Source organism: Rhincodon typus, chromosome 9, assembly GCF_021869965.1.
Source record: "Rhincodon typus isolate 14 chromosome 9, sRhiTyp1.1, whole genome shotgun sequence".
NCBI classification, from domain to species: Eukaryota; Metazoa; Chordata; class Chondrichthyes; order Orectolobiformes; family Rhincodontidae; genus Rhincodon; species Rhincodon typus.
Genome location: NC_063340.1, coordinates 42,553,296 through 42,572,259, shown reverse-complemented (window position 1 = coordinate 42,572,259; position 18,964 = coordinate 42,553,296). Strand labels below are relative to the sequence as shown.

Here is an 18,964-nt window from a genome sequence, read left to right as displayed (position 1 = left end):
CCTCCTCTAGTGTCACAATGAAACCACCCGCAAATTCGAGGAGCAACACCACATATTCCACCTCAGGAACCTACAGCCCAATGGCCTAAACATGGAATTTACCAGTTTTAAAATCTCCCCGGCCTCATCCCATGTCCAAGCCTCCCTCTCATCCCCGCCTCCTTGAGGTGACACAATCTGTCCATCTTCTCTCCCACCTATCCGCCCCACCCATCTCACTGACCAATCCCCACCACTGCCTACCTGCACTCACCGATCACCATCCCACCTACATTCCCCAGCCCACCCCTCCTCTGTCTATGTATTTCCCAGCTCCCTTCCTCCTCCCCATTTCTGAAGAAGGGTCGCGACCCGAAATGTCAACTTTCCTGCTCCTCTGATGCTGCCTGGCCTGCTGTTTTCCTCTAGCTCCATACTGTGTTGTCTTTAAAATGACATGCGTTGAATTTCCTGTCTTTGTAGTTTAACAGGGATGGCATATGCAGTTGTTAAGGCTGAAATAGGTCTTCAGTAGTGATGTGATATGGACTCACACACAGCATATTAATAACGTTCATTTACACAGTGCCTGCTGGTCTTTTCATTCACATCAGGGCACAGACTAATTCTTCCGCCACACCCTATTTTTCAAGTTAGTTTTTATCATCCCACAGTAGATTTGCTTGAGTCTGTAACACTAGCTCCATCTTGTGGTAGATAGCTGTTTCTATGGATTTGCTGACATGTTCCCATAGTATGGGACATTCAAACCTTTTATTTTCTTGAGTCAAATAAATTAATCTATTGTGGAGTTCTGCCAGCTACTCACACAACAGTAAAATAAAAAATTCTAAATTCATGGATGGCTACATGTTGAAGTGAAATATGATACAGTGTTAATGGAAAAGTGGCTTTAAAATGTGAAGGACTGGGCACTTAATAGTCCATGATACACAATGTATAGAAAAAGATAGAGAAGGAAGAAAAGAGGTAAGGTGGCAGCCTGAATAGGAATGATATTATAATGTTGGAAACAATGTTCTTTTATGAGGTAACAATTAATCAATTTGGTTAGAGTTGAGAAGGCATCAAAATAGTTCGAGAGAATTGGAGGAGCAAATCGTGGAAGTGAAATTGGATTTGGGGGTTGGGTCAGTGATGGGGAGTTGGGGGGTTGTCAGGAATGGAGTGGGGGGATGGCCTTCAGTTTTATAGCTAGTTAAATTTTCCCCGGAAGCGATTCAGATAATTAGGTTGGAACCCTGCAAATATCTGTCTCTAACTCAGAGTTGGGAATTTTTCAGAGGGTTCCAGACAAATGATAATTTCCCATCAGAAGTTTAAATCTCCTGTAAGTTGGGACATCTGAAGGGTCCCAACAAACATTTTTCAGGGTATGTGGCTGGAATGACTATTTTCTAATGATCGTTTTCTAATTGTTACATTTAGGCCATGGGAAATTAGAGCTTAATGATGACTGTGAAACAGTTGCCAATTGTCAGGAAAAACCCACATGATTCATTAATATCCCTTAAGGAAGGAAATCTGCCATCCTTACCTGGCCTGGCCTATGTGTGATTCCAGACCCACAGCCATGTGTTAACTCTTAACTGCCCGATTAGGGCAATTAGGGATGAGCAATAAATACTGATCCAGCCAGTGATATCTGCATCCTGTGAATGAATAATAATTGTGTAAAAGTCAAACTTGTGTTAATTGTCAATCTTGTCAATAAAAAGTATTTCTCTGTTTTAAATTTTTTTAAATCAACTAACTCGACTAACTATGGCATATCTCCACAGCAGGTGGGACCTAAATAAAAACCTCTGGCCCAGAGTGTGCGACATTATCATACACTAGAAGAGCCCTTAGCATTTTTATGTTTTAAGTTTTGTTTTTATTTATTCATATTATAACGGGGAGGCGACGGTCTAGTGGTATTATTGCTGGACGGTTAATCCAGAGACCCAAATAATATCTGAATTCCCCCCACAACAGGTGGAATTTGAACTCTATAAAAAAAATTTGGAATTAAGAGTCTAATGAAGACTGTGAATCCATTGTTGGTTGTTGGAAAAACCCATCTGATTCATTAATGTTCTTTAGGGAAGGAAACTGCAATCCTTACCTGGTCTGGCCTACATGTGACTGCAGACCCACTGGAATGTGGTTGACTCTTAATTGCCCTCTGGGCAAATAGGGATGGCAATAAATGCTGCCTAGCCAGCGACACCCTCATCCCATGGAATAAAAAATAAAATTTAAGTGATCAGATTATATAAAACAGTTAACAGGTTCTTTAGTGTTGGTATTTACTTTTATCCATTGCAACCATCATTTTTGGGTCCCATTCGAACATGCCTGTCAACTCCTCAAACATTACCTATGCGAAAGACAACCCCATAACATTTGGCCTGAAGTATTAGCCACAAAATTTAAGTTTCACATGGGTATACTTGTTAAGAAAAATGATTTACAAGGATGGCATAGATCCATTATATTATCTTCAACTCGCAGAAACAGCTGCAGCAACTGTGTCATTGTCCGTTCCCAACTCCTGGAACTAGCCTCTTTTTTTCAGCCTCCTTATACTACACTGCTTGATCATCATCTGATTTTGTACAACTCTCTGTCCTTTTTCCTGGTTTCATCCAGTTTTAATTTCTCCAGAAGTTTTGGTTTGCAATCTCAGTTTCAGTCTTAGTTCCTCTTAGATGTTTTGTGAAAACAAATTTTTTTTACATTTTTCATTTGTTTTGTAAAACCATTGGTTTGAACAGATAGTTTATGTGTTGTATAATTTCTGCACTTATGTATGATTTGAGTCATTGATGGACTGGGTTCTGTGTAACTATTAATGTAATGAAATGTGTTGTTTCGCGATATGTTCCCTACCTCACTTTCTCCTTTTATTTAAGATAATCTCCAGCTTTAACCCCAGCTGGGATAATCATCGTCTGATCTAACATCTTTATTTTGTGACTTAGTGTCATACTTTGTTTTATAATGTTCCAGTAAAGCATCTTCGGACATTTTACCAGGTTAAAGATCCTGTACAAATATAAGTTGTTTTGTTTGTATTATCATTTCAAAATAAGCATTTTTTTCTTTCAATAGCCTGTCTTCCAACCAGTACTAGCTGCAGAAGATTTTCAAGTCTTTAAGTCACTGATGTTACAGAAAAACATTGAACTGCAATTACAAGCTCTTCGAATGATTCAAGAGAGAAATGGTAATGAGAGAAAGCAATTTTTAAAATTAATTCATAAGTAGTATTATTAATTCCTGAATCACTATACTGTCAGGACTGATGATAATAAGCAATCGCTTGCCTCAAAAGCCACATTCTGCTGAAAGCATTATTTTAAGGAGATATTGTTAGTGTTTAGATTTTAAATGATGGTAGGAAGGCAATTTCTAAAATCTGTCAAAACACTGTGTTTGGTTTTCCCAACATATATTTGTGAAGGAAACAAATATATGTTTGTTACTTTCACAAAGAACTAATTAAAACACAATTTCCCTTTCAAAAAGCCATGTTGATTCTGCCTGATCCTAGTATGATTTTTTTAAATATCCCATTGTATACTCCCAAATAATGGATGCTAGCAATTTCTCTTTGACAGATATTGGGCTAACTGGCCTCTAGCTTCCTTCTTTCTGTCTCCCTTCTTTCTTGAATAATGGTGTTCCGTTCATTTTTTTCCAATCTGAAGGGACTCTTCCAAAATCTAAGGAATTTTCAAAGATTATAACCAATGCCTTAAATATCTCTGCAGTTATTTCTTATGTATTCGTGTGATGCTCGCCCTCTGTTCTGGGGACTTGTCACCCTTAAGGTACAATAAATTTCCCAACATCGTTTCCCTGGTGGTGATCATTGTTTTAAGCCTCTCCCTTTCTTTTATTTTTTGATTTTCAAATGTCGTGGGGAAATTTTCTATGTAAACATGTACAAAATACCATTTCAATGTCTCTACCTTTTCATTGTTTTCATCAATTCTCTAGACTCAATCTCAAGAGGATCAAACCCAGCTTTAATTACTCTTTTCCTATTTAAATGTTTGCTTACTTCTTACTGTTTTTATATTTTTAGCTATCTTTCTGTCACGTTACTTTAGCCCTTTATTATTTGTCAAGTCACTCTTTGTTAGTTCTTCAAATCTGACCGATCATCTGACCTATCACTAGTCTTTGCGTATTTTTACTTATTTTTCAATTTGATACTATCCTTAACTTCCTTATTTCACCACAGATGATGCATCCTTCTCCTACAATCTTTCTTTATCATTGAGATAGAACTTTGCTGTGCAGCTCTGTATAAACCTGAACCTAAATCCATTTAAATGTGCATGCATGAATATGAGCAGTATTGCCTTTAGCCTATTAATTACCTTCTTTAAGGTCTGACACTGCAACTCTACTGTCCTGCCTTCTAGCCAAGTTTCTCAGTTTGCTTTAGCTAGCTCTGCCGTCACACCCTTATACTTGGTTTTATTCAGATTTAGAAGACTGCTATTACACTGAGATTTTTCTCCTTCAAACTCAATGTGAAATTTTACCGTGTTACTGTCACCATAATCCAGGGGTTCCTTATTCCTTTTGTTTGTTCATTACCATGTCTAGGATAGCTTACTCCCTGGCTGGCCTTACTCCCTGGCTGGCTTTAGAACCTATTTCTCTAAGACATTGTCCCATATACACTCTAAAATCATTTTTCCAGGCTGTATTTGCCAATCTAATTCTACCAGTCTACATAAAACAAAAGTGTAATACTGCAGGTACTGGAAATCTGAAATAAAAGTCCCGACAACTGTGTCTGCAGGAAATGTGTCCAACTGCAGCCCCTCTCAGACCACATGGTTCATTCGGAGCTGCAGTTGGATTCATTGAGGAACATACAAGATGCTGAAAATTTCATAGATAGGGGTTTCAGGATGCAGTCACACCAGAGGTTCAGCTTGATTGATGGGTAACTGCTAGTTGGGGCAGGCAGGCAGTCCATGATCTCCTTGTGGCTATTTGCCTCTCAAACAAGGATACCATTTTAGATATTGTTGGGGATGGCCTCTCAGCAGCCAGATCACTGCTGCCACAATTGACAGTGTTGTACAGAAGGGAGGATTGAAGTGTAGGTAAGCAGTCATGATGGAGGTTTCTATAATCACAAGCACAGATAGGTGTTTCTGTGTCTGTGAGCGAAACTCTAGGATAGTGTGTTGCCTCCCTGGAGCCAAAGTCAAGGATGTCTCTAGGCATAGGATATTCTGAAAGGGGAGGATGAGCAGCAAGAGGCTGTGGTTCATATTGGTACTAACGACACAAAGCAGGAAGAGGAATGAGATCCTGCACAGGGAGTTGGATAGAAAATTAAAAACCAGGACCTCTAGGGTTGTGATCCTAGTATTACTCCCTGTTCCATGTGCCAGTGAGGCCAGAAGGAGGAAGGTAATACAGTTGAATGTGTGGCTGAAGAGTTGGTGTAAGAAGGAGGACTTTAGATATCTGGATCATTGGGATCTTTTACAGGGCAGGTTGATCTGTACAAGAAGTACGAGTTGCACCTAAACTGGAGGGCACCAGTATCCTTGCAGGTAACCAGAGTAGTAGGTCAGCATGTGGCATGATTGAGGAGAAGTTGGAGGCTAAGTCAGTTTGTCTAATAGGACAAACAGGCAGGGCCAGGGTAATGAACATGGCGGGACTGGTGGGCTGAAGTGTATTTATCTTAATGCAAGGAATCTAACAGTTGAGGCAGATGAGCTTAGAGCCTGGATTAGTTCATAGAACAAAGATGTTGTAGACATTACAGAAACTTAGTTGAGAGAAGGGTGGGACTGGCAGCTCAATGTTCCAGAACTTAGATTTTCAGGTACGATAGAGAGGGATACAAAAAGGGTGTGGGAGTTGCATTACTGATTAAGGAGAATGTCAATCAATAATAGATCTCAAGGATAATAAGGGTGCAGTCACTATATTGGCGTTATACTATGGGCCTCCAATAGCCAATGGAAATCGAGGAACTGATGCATAGACAATTCATGGAAAGATGTAAAAACATCAGGGTTGTTATGGTGGGTGATTTTAACTTCCTCAATATTGACTGGGACTCCCTTATTGCTGGGGGCTTAGATGCACAGAATTTGTTAGATGCATCTAGGAGGGCTTCTTGGAAACAATATGTAGAAAGCCCAACTAGGGAAGGGGCCTTACTTGACCTTGTATCGGGGAATGAGCCTGGCCAAGTGATCGAAGTTTCAATGTGGAAACATTTTGGGAACAGTGATCATAGTTTCATAAGTCTTAAGGTAGCTATGGATAAGGATAAGATGGGTCCTTGGGTGAAAGTACTAAACTGGGAGAAGGCCATTACAACAGTATTAGGCAGGAACTAGAGAAATTAGATTTGGGGATGTTGTTTGAGGGTAAATCCACATCTGAAATGTGGGAGTCTTTTACAGGCCAGTTGATTAGAGTTCAGGACTAGCATGTTCCTGTAAGGATGAAAGATAAGGATGGCAAGATTCAGGAGCCCTAGATAACAAGAGTTATTGAATGTTTAGTTAAAGAGAAAAAGGAAGCATATGTAAAATTTAGGAAAATGAAATCAGACTGGCCCTTGAGGAATATGAAGGAAACAGGAAAGAACTTAAGGAATTAGGAGGGCTAAAATGGGCCATGAAATATCCTTGGCAAGTAGGTTTAGGGAGAATCCCAGGGCATTTTATACGTACATTAGGGGCAAGAGAGTAACTAGAGAAAGCGTAGGTCTACTCAAGGACAAAGGAGGGAATTTATAATTGGAGCCAGAGGGAATGGGTAAGGTCCTTAATGAGTACTTCACATCGATACTCACCAAGGGGAAGGACATGTATGATGGTAAGATTAGGGAGAAGTATGTTGGTATTTTAGGGCATGTCAATATTGAGAAGGAGGAGGTGTTGGGTGTCTTGAAAATGTTAAGGTAGATGGGATCTATCCCAGGATACTGAGGGAGGCAAGGGAGGAGATTGCTGGAGCTTTGACAGAGACCTTTGTATCCTCTCTAGCCACAGGCAAGGTCCCAGAAAACTGAAGCATAGCTAGAAGACGATTGATGAGGGTAGGGCAGTATACTTTATGAAAGCATTTGATAAGACCCCTCAGGCTAGATTGGTCCAGATGATTAGGCCACGTGGGGTCCAAGGTGAGTTGGTAGGTTGGATACGATATTGACTTGGGCATAGTAGTTGTGGAGGAGTATTTTTCTGACTAGAGATCAGTGACCAATGGTGTTCCATAGTGATCAGTGCTGGGACCTGTATTACTTGTAATATATATAAATGTAGGTGGTCTGATTAGTAAGTTTGCAGACAACATGAAAATTGATGTGGAAAGTGAGGAAGGTTGTTAAACGATACAGCAGGGTATAAATCAGTTGAAAAATGGCAAATGGAGTTTAATCTGGACAAGTGTGAGGAAATGCATATTGGGAAGTTAAATGTTTTTTAAACCCTTCTCTCTCTCTGTGCAGTTCAATAAATCCTAATCTCTCTCTCTGCTTATTTATAAATCCTTATTTCTGCTGTTTTATAAATCCTTACCCCTCGTTCTCTGCTATTTTATGGATCCAAACTTCTTTATCTATGCAGTTTTATAAATCCTAATCTCTTTTTCTCTCTGTTGTTCTGTAAATCCTTGCCTGCTGTTTTAAAGATCCATACTCTTCTCTCTCTGCTGTTTTAAGAATCCTTACGTTTCTCTGCTGTTTTGTGGTCTGTCCCCTCTCTGTCCGTTGTTTTATGACTCCTTACCTCTTTCTGCACTGTTTTGTAAATCCTAACTTCTGTCTGTGCTGTTTTATGAGGTCTGTCCCCTGTCTCCACACTGTTTTATGATTTTGCCCCTCTCTCTGTGCTGTTTGAGGTGTCACCACATTCTGTCCACACTGGTTTGAGGTCTGTCCTCTCTCTCTCTCTCTCTGCTGTTTTGAAGTCCGTCCCCTCTCTCTTTGCTGTTTTTAGGTCTATCCCCTCTCTGCTGTTTTGAGGCCCATCCCTTCTCTCTTTGCTATTTTGAGATCCGTCCCCTCTCTGCTGTTTTGAGGTCTGTCCCCTCTCTCTTTGCTGTTTTGAGGTCTGCCCCTTCTCTCTACGTTGCTTTGAGTTCCGTACCCTCTCTCTGCACTGTTTGGAGTTCCGTTGCCTCTCTTGGCATTGTTTTCAGGTCACTCTCTTCTCTCTGTACTATTTTAATTTCAATGAACTTAAACCCTCATCCAAACCTTTTCTATTTGTCTTTTAATTTAGATCAAAACCTGTTCTCCAATTAATCTGCGTTCATTAACCTTCATTAGTTCCCACTTAAGTAAAATGTTCATTTTAAAATTCTCATCAAGTCCCTCCATGAATTTGCCCCTCCCTATAGTTATGAGCTCCTCCAGCCATACAACCCTCTGAAGTGTTGGGACTTCTCCAGTTCTGGTATCTTGCGCATTCCTGGTTTTAGTAGCTGCATCATTGGTGGCTATCTTTCCAGCTGCCCTGGCCCTCAACTCTGGGAATCCCTCACTAAACCTATCTGATTCTTTAAAAAAAAACTGCGGATGCTGTAGATCAGGAACAAAAACAGAAGTTGCTGGAAAAGTTCAGCAGGTCCGGCAGCATCTGTGATGAAAAAATCGGAGTTAACGTTTCAGGTCCGGTGACCCTTCCTCACGACAAGCTGCTTCTGCAAAAGTCCCTGTGAACTGCACTTGTCAAATATCTCAGTTCTAAGGTCCTCAGTTCATTATCATGAACATTAGCTACAGCTGCAATCTAAACAAAACATGCTATTTTAAATCTCTCTAAATTAAAACAGTTCTGAGGAAGGGTCACATGATCTGAAATGTTAACTCTGATTTTTTCTTCACAGATGTTGCCGGACCTACTGAGCTTTTCCAGCAACTTCTGTTTTTGCTATCTGACTCTTCGCCTATTCCTCCTTTAAGTTGCTCCTTAATAAAATGTTTTGAAAATGAGTCCTTCACCTTCTGCGGTTTGGTGTCAGGTTTTATTTAATGATATTCCTGTGAAGAGGCTGAGATGTGTTACTACATTAAAGATGTTATATAGTAAGTGCTTTGATTAGTCCCTCGTTGTAACCTTTTGCTTCCATTAATGCAATTTAATGTACTTCCTAATTTAGTGTCACCTGCAAACTTGAGAGTACAACTCTTTGTTCCTTCATCTGAACCACTAATATATATGGTGAAAAATATATACTCCAGCCCTGAAAGTTAACAAACATCATTTTTCATCTTGCACCAATTAGACTACATTCCCTTTATACTGACTCTTTGCTTTGTACCTACCAATTAGTTGGCAACACAGATCACAAGGTTGTATCCAATTCCATTTGCTCTCATTTTTACTAACAATACATTGGTCAAACTTTACCAAATGCTTTTGGACGTCCATGTAAGAACATCATAGACACCCTGAAATGAAAACAGGAAATGGTAAAATACTCAGGCAGCACCTGTAAAGAGAAAAACAGATTAAATGTTTCGGGTTGATAATCTAATGTTGTAAGATATTGTGAATTTTAAGTGATATATAAAGTTACATTTTTGCATATACAAATGAATTAAAGATGAGCAAAACAAGAAATAAATATCAAAAATAAAAGTAAACTAAATGCACGACAAACTGTTACTGCAAAAGTCCCTGTGAACTGCACTAGCCAAATATCTCAGTTCTAAGATCCTCAGGTCATTATCACGAACATTAGCTACAGCTGCAATCTAAACAAAACATGCTATTTTAAATTTTTCTAAATTAAAACTGATAACCTTTAAGGAAAAAATATTGAACAAACCCTTAAATTTTCGGTCTCTTCATTCGGCCCATTGCTACAGTAATCCAAAACTAACATCTCTCTTCCTATCTATCTATTGATGTACCTCTACCTCTACTTCAAAAATTATAAAAGATACACTATCTCAGCTGTGATAAGCTATTTTAGGTCCTTTCCTAGTGGCGGTTTTATTTCAATTACCTTCCATCATTGACTCCCGAATTAGTAATATACCCTGCAGGAACCTTACATAATTTTAAACCCTCGTAGATCTTCCTTTTTGCTTTCTTTCCTCCAGGGGAGTAATTCTGGTATCTGAACTCTTTACAACTGTTGTTTTTCAACCTAGGCATCAATTTCATCTGTCTACCTTGTGTGTCTTCTACAGTTCTAATGTCATTTTTAAAAATGCTTGCCCAAAGCTACACACATTATTCCAAACTGTGTACTAACAAAAACTTTATATAAATTTATTGTTACTTCTTGATTGACAAATCTCCAGCACCTGATGTTTTTCATCAGGATACTAAACTGATGAAAAACACGCAGCTTCATTAGTCTTAATTTTGAAAAGCTCTTTAGATTCGGGATATGTGCCTCTGGATTGGAAATGTTTTTGCATTATTTATGAAGAAAGCCAGAGAAAATCTTGGTAATTATAGACCTGTCAGTTTAACATCAGTGTGGGTTACTGGAGTCAAAAGAGATGGCAGGAGATATTTTAATCCACAGAATGTTTGAGTTGCTTAGGATGTGAAAATAATAAAAATCTCAAAGGCAGACACAGACCTCCCACTTCCAGTTTCCATGGAGCACACATGGCAGGGGCCAGGCAACGTGGTAGCTCTCAGGTTACAGATTGTTACTTCAAGCACTAGTTTGAATTCTGCTGTATGCAGCATGTTTCCTTGGCCTCTGGAAACACAGTATATGAAGAGGAGGGAGGTCTAACAGATCCAGATTATAAGTGACTTTCCAGCACTGCTTATAGACCACAAGAGCCACAATTGCTTACCCCACTACCTCCAGATCATCAAACATAACTTGTGCTTGGTCAACAGGTAACCCTGTGGCTCAATGGTTACCACAGCGCCAGGGATCCGGGTTTGATTCCAGCCTCGACGACTGTCAGTGTGGAGTTTGCACGTTCTCCCTGTGTCTGCGTGCATTTCCTCTGGGTGCTCCGGTTTCCTCCCACAGTCCAAAGATATGCGGGTTAGGTTGATTGACTATGCTAAATTGCCCATAGTGTCTAGATTGGGAAGTGCAGGGATAGGGTAGGGGTTGGGTCTGGGTGGGATGTTCTGGGTGGGACTCAATGGGCCAAATGGCCTGCTTCCACACTGTAGGGATTCTATGATAACACTCCTTCTCACCTGGTGATAGGATCCCTCCTGCCATCTGATTTTTCAGTGACCTGGCCTTCACTCATGCCTTTCTAATCCTTACCTCCCTCTGTGTTCCCCAGCTGCAATTTCTGATCTCCCTCAGTTTCTACGCATATTCTTCATCAGCCTCTGATTATCTGCCGATTCTACCTTTCAGATCTCCTTTTTGACCTTTTCAATCTCATTCCCCTTCCCCATTTCCACCATCCTTCCTCTCACTGTGGCTTTTTGATTTCCTCCAAACCACTTTGCACTCTGGTGTCTTGCGTCACCAATCTCTGATCTCTGACCTCTGAACCCATTTCACTCTCCAAGAGGGTAAAGGAAGGAATGTGTCACTCCTTAAATTAGAGAACCTGCATGGAATATGAAAAGAAAATTTATAATGCAGTAATCATATATAGGTTTTGCATGGATTGGATCTTATCTGCTAAAATGGTGAAATAATACCTAAACAGTTCCTGTTTTCATTTAAATGAACTATTTTAATGTGACAAATCGCAATTAATTAATTTTCTCAGCTGAATTTTTTTTATTATGTACTGTTACAGGTAATATATTGAACTGCTGTTCAAAGACTTGAGATTATAATGGCAAAAGAGTTCAAAGTAAGGTGTTACAAATTGATTGTAAAAAGTTTTTGTTTTTCCTTGGCAGGAGTTCTACCTGATTGTTTAACAGATGGAAAGGACAAAATCAGTGAATTGGAGCAACAAGAACTTAGAATATTGAGAGAAGTGCTGAAGTGAGTAGTCGTTAGAGTACTTTCCTGATCATTCTATACAACTCAGCACTTAAACAAATTCACTGATTTAGACGAGGTAAAGCATTGACATAAATAGTTATCAGACTCTCTAGTATATAATTGCTAATAGCTAAAGGATAATGCATTTGTCTTCACTGGTGCATTTTATCACACAGACCAATCAATTGATCAAACCATTCTGTAAAAGCATAAGAGTCATAAATAAGGTTGCTGCAGCTCACCATTTTTATTTATTACATTCTGTGCATGAATTCAGTTGTCACCTCTCTTAACCTAGTCTAGTTTAATTGACAATGTGTGGTTCAAAACAAGCTGTTGTGGTAAATATTTGTAGTAAAGCATATATTCTTAATGAGTTTGGATAGAAACAATGTCTTAGGTTCTTCAACTGAATGAAAACCATGGATCTCATCTGTAGTGGCTTGTGTATTTTGAGTTGATTATTGATTATGACAGAAACCAATATTTAGAGCACAATTTTCCAAGCCCTAAGGTGATAAGAACAACCGGTTTGATGACTTAATCGGGTAAAGTCAGATTCTTAATTTCAAGTTTCTCTTTTGCAGTTATGTCCGCTTTCCTTAGATATTGAGAACTTTATTGCCATCAGAAGGTGAGAAGCCTATCTGCATGCATTTGCATCTTACTACTTGTAAACTTGCTGGAAATGATTTCCCCTTCCCAATTAACGTCTGTCCAATTGAAGTAATCAATTCTTCACAAACTCAATAGCATAAACCAAATGTATATTTATTGAATGCAGTGGTGTAAAGTTCCTACGTTTGAGTCAGAAGGCCCAGGTTCAAGTCTAACCTTCTGCAGAGGTGTGTCATGACAAATCTGATCAGGCTTATTAAAAATATCTGTTCCTGTTGTGTTTCGTCTTCTGCCTCCAGTACAGGTGAATCCATAGATTTGGCTGCCTCTAGCAAAAAATTGTTGGTTGTTGGTTGTCTTCACTGGTGGTGTAGCTTCTATAACTTCAGTAACTTCTATAACTCACGGAGGCCAAGGCAGATAAATCCCTGGCTATCATGGAACCAACTAGAGAATGGCAATGTGTCAGCTTCTACTTTACAGGTGGCATTTTAGCAGACACAATCATTCAACAGCTTATGTCTCACGCTGGCACTACAGCACCGAAAACAAGTAGGCACCTTATGAAGATTGGGATACTTTGACACAGAAAGCAAGGCAGTAGCATGTGGCTGTAGGAAACAGTGAAGCATTATTGTGAAGGTGCATATATCACTGAAGGGCACAGTGCTGCATCAACATCAGAGGTGATGCATGTGCCTGCACTTTATGTGGCAAGCACATTGTGTGTGCATGAAGAGCATTGAGATGTGTGAATGAGAAAGGAGAGGCATAGTTAGTAGGCAAAACTTCAGATACAGTGTATTTCTATAGTCCATCCAGGGTTTGAGCCACTTTTGGATGGGGACTTGGCCATGGTCAGTGAGATGGTTGGTCCAGTTCAAGTCCAGTGATTGACATATTTCAGTCTAGGCACTGGACCATCATCAGCACTAGAAACTGAGCAAAATTATTTCAGACCAGTCATCTTGTGCAATCAGTTCAGGAGAGGGCAATTTTTAGTCAGGCATGTCCTGTAAAGCACTAGGAAATGGATTTAGAAAATCAGGGGCTAGGTTTTACGTAATCTGGGGTGTTTCTGGGGTCTGCCTATTGTGGTGTTGAGTCTATGGATAGCTCAAGTCTTGGTATCGGCCTGATTGTATTTGCTAGCTGAGGAATTGTATAGTTCTAGGGAGCAGTTGAGTATAGTGGGGAAGGAGTCTGGTAAATTGGGGAATGAGATTAGATTGTCTGAAAGGAATTATCAAGGTAAATCATGGTCACTCTGGCTGCAACATGTGGAGGATACAGGGCCAACAAGATCATCCCTGTTACCTGATGCGCACATTGGCATCAATCAGCCTAACTTTGTGTCTGCACTGGCAAATCATAAAGTTTCAAAGCCTACAAGCCTCAACATCATGCATGATGTGCAGTCAAGGGTAAGGGGTTCGTCGTGGGGGTCATTGGGGAATCAGGGATAACAATATAGTAAAGATGGTGAAGAATTTGGGGATATCATGGGTCATGGGGAAGCTTGCAGCAAATGCAAATTCTGAAGTTCATCATACAGATCCGAAAATGAATAAGCTTCTGATATTGAAAAAGCAGTATCCAAACTGGGAAAAATAATTCAAACTTTTACTGAAAGGGGATGGGGTTAATGGCTGCACTATGAGGTGATCTATTGTACTAATCTAGTGATTAATCACTGCTAATATGTGCCTTCAATTCCCATTTAATCAGCAAATCAACGCACCAAAGGTGAGCATGGCAAGTGATAGGGTGCCTTCTCTCCCCTTCCGACTTCATTTTGATTCATCCCTCTCCCTCTATCCCTACCTGTCTCTCCACTTTGGTGTTTAATGGGCTCTGCACATAAATTGAACAATTGGAAACATAGGTGATCTACTGGTGGTGAAAAATACCATGGATGTTTTGATGTTTGGAAAAGCTGTTTGGTGGGAAACTAATGGAAGATGTAAAGGTCTGTTGTTCAATTGTACCTTCTTCAGCGGCACATATACAAGAATATTGAAATGTTACAGAGAACATTAGCATGGCTCCTATGCCAGGATAACATGCAAATTTGTGGTCTTATACATTTTTAGGGTCTTGTGATGCAGTAGTAGTGTCCCTACCTCTGGGCTCAAAGGTCCAAGTTCAAGTCCTACTTGAAGTGCTGGCCACAGGGATGTGTCATAACTTGTCCAAATAGGTTAATAAGAATAATTATTTACATCATACCATACAAGAGCTAAAATAGCTCAGTTGAGAGAGTGTTTGACTGAAGATCTAAAGTTCCTTGGTTCAATTGTGCTCACTTCAGCAGCAGACATTAGAACAGGTAAGTCAATAGCTAATTACGGAACTGCAGATCATACCACTACCTGCAAGTTCCCATCCAAGCTACTTTCCATCCTGACTTGAAAATATATTGGTGTTCTTCACTGTCGCTGAATCAAAATCATGGATTTTCATCCCTAAGGGCATTGTGGGTTACCTAGAGGAATTGCAGCAGTTCAAGAAGAAAGTTCACCACCACTTTCCCAAGGACAACAAGGGATAGGCAATAAATACTGGCTGGCCAGCCAACAAGCGAAGCCCATGACTCGTGTAAATAGAAAAATAAATATTCAATAGTTGAAGTTGCAATCTAAAATTTAGATGTTTACAAATCATGCTACGAAGCATCCTTATTTTTGTTAGTAAATGGCCATTTCCTAACTGTTATGGTTCACTGGTCTACCAATGCTGAAAACTGAGCCCAGTAATTCCTGGAATCATCACAAAAATTAAAGGTTTATTTTAAAAGTGCCCTGATTGCCCAATGAACCAGATATCTAAATCACAGATATGTTACAGCGTAGAAGGCCATTCAGCTCATTGTGTCTGCACCGGTTGTATGCCCTAACACCAATGTCCTGTCTTTTCCCTACGTTTCTGCATGCCATTTCTATCCAAATAATTACCTAATGCTTTCTTGAGTGCCTCAATTGAATCTGCCTCCACCACATTTTCTAGCAGAGCATTCCACACTGTACTTATCAAGATGTACTGTTTATTGCAAATAAATAAACTCTAGCCACAGATAAACAATTGTGAACAGATGGCACATAACAAGAACTACCCATTACAAACACCCCTTTACACACACACATTACAGACAGACATAGACAGGAAATATAGTGGGAAACACAGGGAAGGTAGTACGATGATTCCTATGCACAGGGTTTGCTGAGATGGTTTCCTTCTCTGGATGCTTTCACTTGTTTGCAGGAGACAGGTTCACATTTATAAAGGTCTCTGACTTATTAATTAAAAGTCATGCCTTACAGCAACTGATGAAAAAAAAATAAACTGGTTTTCTTCAGCCTTAAAATATTTATTACTGCAGAGAACAGAGACAGCTCCTGGATTTGCAGAGACTAGACTTGCAGAGATCTGATGGCTTCTTACTAGCTTGTTTGCAGCCCAAAGCTGTTCATGTACCTGGGAACTGATCACATTCTTGGTAGACAGAGGGGCCTTTGTCATTGATAATTGGATGCTAGTCCACGGACTAATCAACTTGCCAGTTGAACCTCCATTTGTACACAGCTCTCGGCTCCAGATCATCTGCAAACCATCCAGTACCACTTGAACCACCAGCTGTGTAAATAGCACTTGCAGTGAGTTTCACCTTACTTGCTTTTAAAAAGTGCAACAGTACCTCAACAAGCCTTGATTTTTATAACATTTCTTCTCCCACTTCAGTCCACAATCGAAAATACAGAAAAATAAAGACGTTGTCTTTATATAACATCATAGTCTTCAATAGTCTTTCAGTAAAATCAGAATAAGCCCCTGTACTTTGGTCTTCTACAAACTTATTGAAGAAAAGTTTTCTTTAACTTCAAAGATGCAGTTATGATGGAGAACCAGTAGTCTTGAAATTGGCGATATTGTAGATATAGTAGATTTGGATCTAAAAAGACATTGTAGAGGAATTGGTTGTAATCTTCAAAAATTCCTTAGATACCGGAAGAGAAATAACAAATATAATACCTTCATTCACTGCCCTGAAGCAGCTTCTGCATATGAAATCACCTTTGAGTTAAACCTTGAGTTTACTGGTGCAAAGTATTTTTCAAAGCTCAGCATGAAGCATGGCTTTTGGTTTGTCCATTTCGCCAAAGAGTCTCAACAGCTTACAAAATTTAGTGCACCATTATTCACAGTAGACAGAGCTCATTAACCATATATTAACACTAGGAATTCTTTGAAATGCGTGTGCAATTATTTAATAAACAATCAATTATTTCAAACTCCACTTAGGAGCAAAGAAAACTCTCCATAGCTCAAAAAATTGTCAATCAAACATGTTACTTGGTTAAAAAAAATGTTGCTGCTCTTAAGTACTCAAAAATCTATCAGTCTTCCACCAGCAAAGAGCTGGCAACCTTCCACTTTCTCAGCCCCCCAGGTCTACTCCAACACTTAATTGCCTACTAATACATGGAACCTTTTCCTGAATTCTAACAACATTCTTACTGTTCTTGACACCACCCCCACCCCCGAGTCCCCTACACAGATCATGTATATTTTACTTCCCAGCAGTGCAGCTAACTCCAGCACTCCTAAGATGGTGTCTATTCTGTATCTGTCTGACATCTTCACTCACTGCATGTGACCTTTCAACTGCTTTTCAGTAATACCTGAACTGTCCTCAGTGAACTATTGAAAACCTTGCAATAAGTCTGTCCCCTGTTGCTGGGTGGATTAGATAGGAAGGTGATGGCCTGGTGGTATTATCACTGGACTATTAATTCAGAGGCCCAGTAATGCTGTGGGACCTGGGTTCAAATCCTGCCATGGCAAACAGTGGAATTTTAATTCAAATAATAATCTGGAAATAAGAGTCTAATGGTCACCATGAAACTACTGCCAATTGTCAGGAAAACCCCACTAATGACCCATCTGGTTTGTTTATGTACTTTAGGAAAGGAAATCTGCCATTCTCACCTGATCTGGCCTACATGAGACTCCAGACCCATAGCAATGTGGTTGACTCTTAACTACCCTCTGGGCAATTAGGGATTGGCAATAAATGCTGGCCTAGCCAGTGACATCCTTATCCTATGAATGAATTTTTAAGAAGTCAATGTTACCAACTATTGAAACAGTCAAAATATAGCATCCTTGGAACTGAGCATATCCTGAAGGTCATATTCTTACAGAATGCTAGAAATGGAGTTCATTACAATCAACCATCGATTGAAAACTAAAATCCTTCATCTAATTATGAGATTTGAAGTTGGCAATTTCTTTTAAACATACTTATCAAAAGGTTCCTGACTCAACAACAGACTTTCCCTCAAGGTTCATATAGACTTTAGGTATCCACCCACCTTCCTGAAGATCTAAAACTCAGTGAAATTCACCAAAAATGTTTAGAGAGCTTCTTCCAAACCCATCAGCATTTCCATCTAGAAGTTCAAGGCAGCAAATATTTGGGAACACCACCTGCAAGTTCCCCTCCAAGCCACGCCGACTTGGAAATATATTACCGTTCCTTCATTGTCAATGAATCAAAATCCTGGAATTCCCACCATAAGGGCATTGTGGGTCAACCTACAGCACATGGACTGCAGCGGATCAGGGCAGCATGGTGGCTCAGTGGTTAACACTGCTGCCTCACAACGTCAGTGACCCAGGTTTGATGCCACCATCAGGTGACTGTGCGTGTGGAGTTTGCACATTCTCCCCGTGTCTGCGTGGGTTTCTTCTGGCATTCCGGTTTCCTTGCATTGTCCAAAGATGTGCAGGTTAGGTTAATTGGCCAAGCTAAATTACCCACAGTGTCCAAGGATGTGCAGGTTAGGTGAATTAGCCATGGGATATGTGAGATATTCAGGGATAGGGTAGAGGGGTGGGTTTGAGTGGAATGCTATTTGGAGGTTCGGTATGGATTTGATGGGCTGAATGGCCTGCTACCACACTGTAGGGATTCTGTGATTCCAAGGCAGTTCGCCAGCACCTTCTCAAGGGCAACGAGAGACGGTCCATAAACGCTGGCCAGCAGCAATGCCGATGTCTCATGAGTGTAAAAAACAAACTCAAAGATGCTGTCAAGGAAGTGCACCACAGAAATGTGGAGATTGTTTAAGGAATGCATACTGCACATGCTCGATATGTTTGTCCCTAGCAGGCAGAGAAGATGCGGTCGAGTGAGGGAGCCATGGTTCTCGAGAGAGGTCGAACAACTGGTTAAGAGGAAGAAGGAGGCTTATGTAAGGTTTAGGAAAAGAGGAACAGAAAGGGCTCTAGAGGGATACAAGTTAGCCAGAAAGGACCTTAAGAAAGGGCTTAGGAGAGCTATAAGGGGGCATGAGAAAACCTTGGCGGATAGGATCAAGGAAAACTCCAAGGCTTTTTACACGTATGTGCAGAA

The 18,964-nt window shown here is 40.0% G+C and overlaps 1 protein-coding gene and 1 non-coding gene across 3 annotated transcripts in view; both read left to right on the top strand.

The window, feature by feature from the left end:
- The window catches only part of cfap36 (cilia and flagella associated protein 36), a 109,745-nt gene that overhangs the window by 39,821 nt on the left and 50,960 nt on the right, over window positions 1-18,964 (top strand). For both annotated transcript variants that reach the window (XM_020514308.2, XM_020514293.2), the window contains exons 4-5: window positions 3,097-3,211; window positions 11,844-11,931. In XM_020514308.2, coding sequence (XP_020369897.1) covers window positions 3,097-3,211; window positions 11,844-11,931 — 203 coding nt within the window. The remainder of the gene's footprint in view (window positions 1-3,096; window positions 3,212-11,843; window positions 11,932-18,964) is intronic.
- LOC125484129 lies at window positions 14,534-14,640 on the top strand. Its single transcript, XR_007262983.1, has one exon. It is a non-coding gene; the product is annotated as a U6 spliceosomal RNA (small nuclear RNA).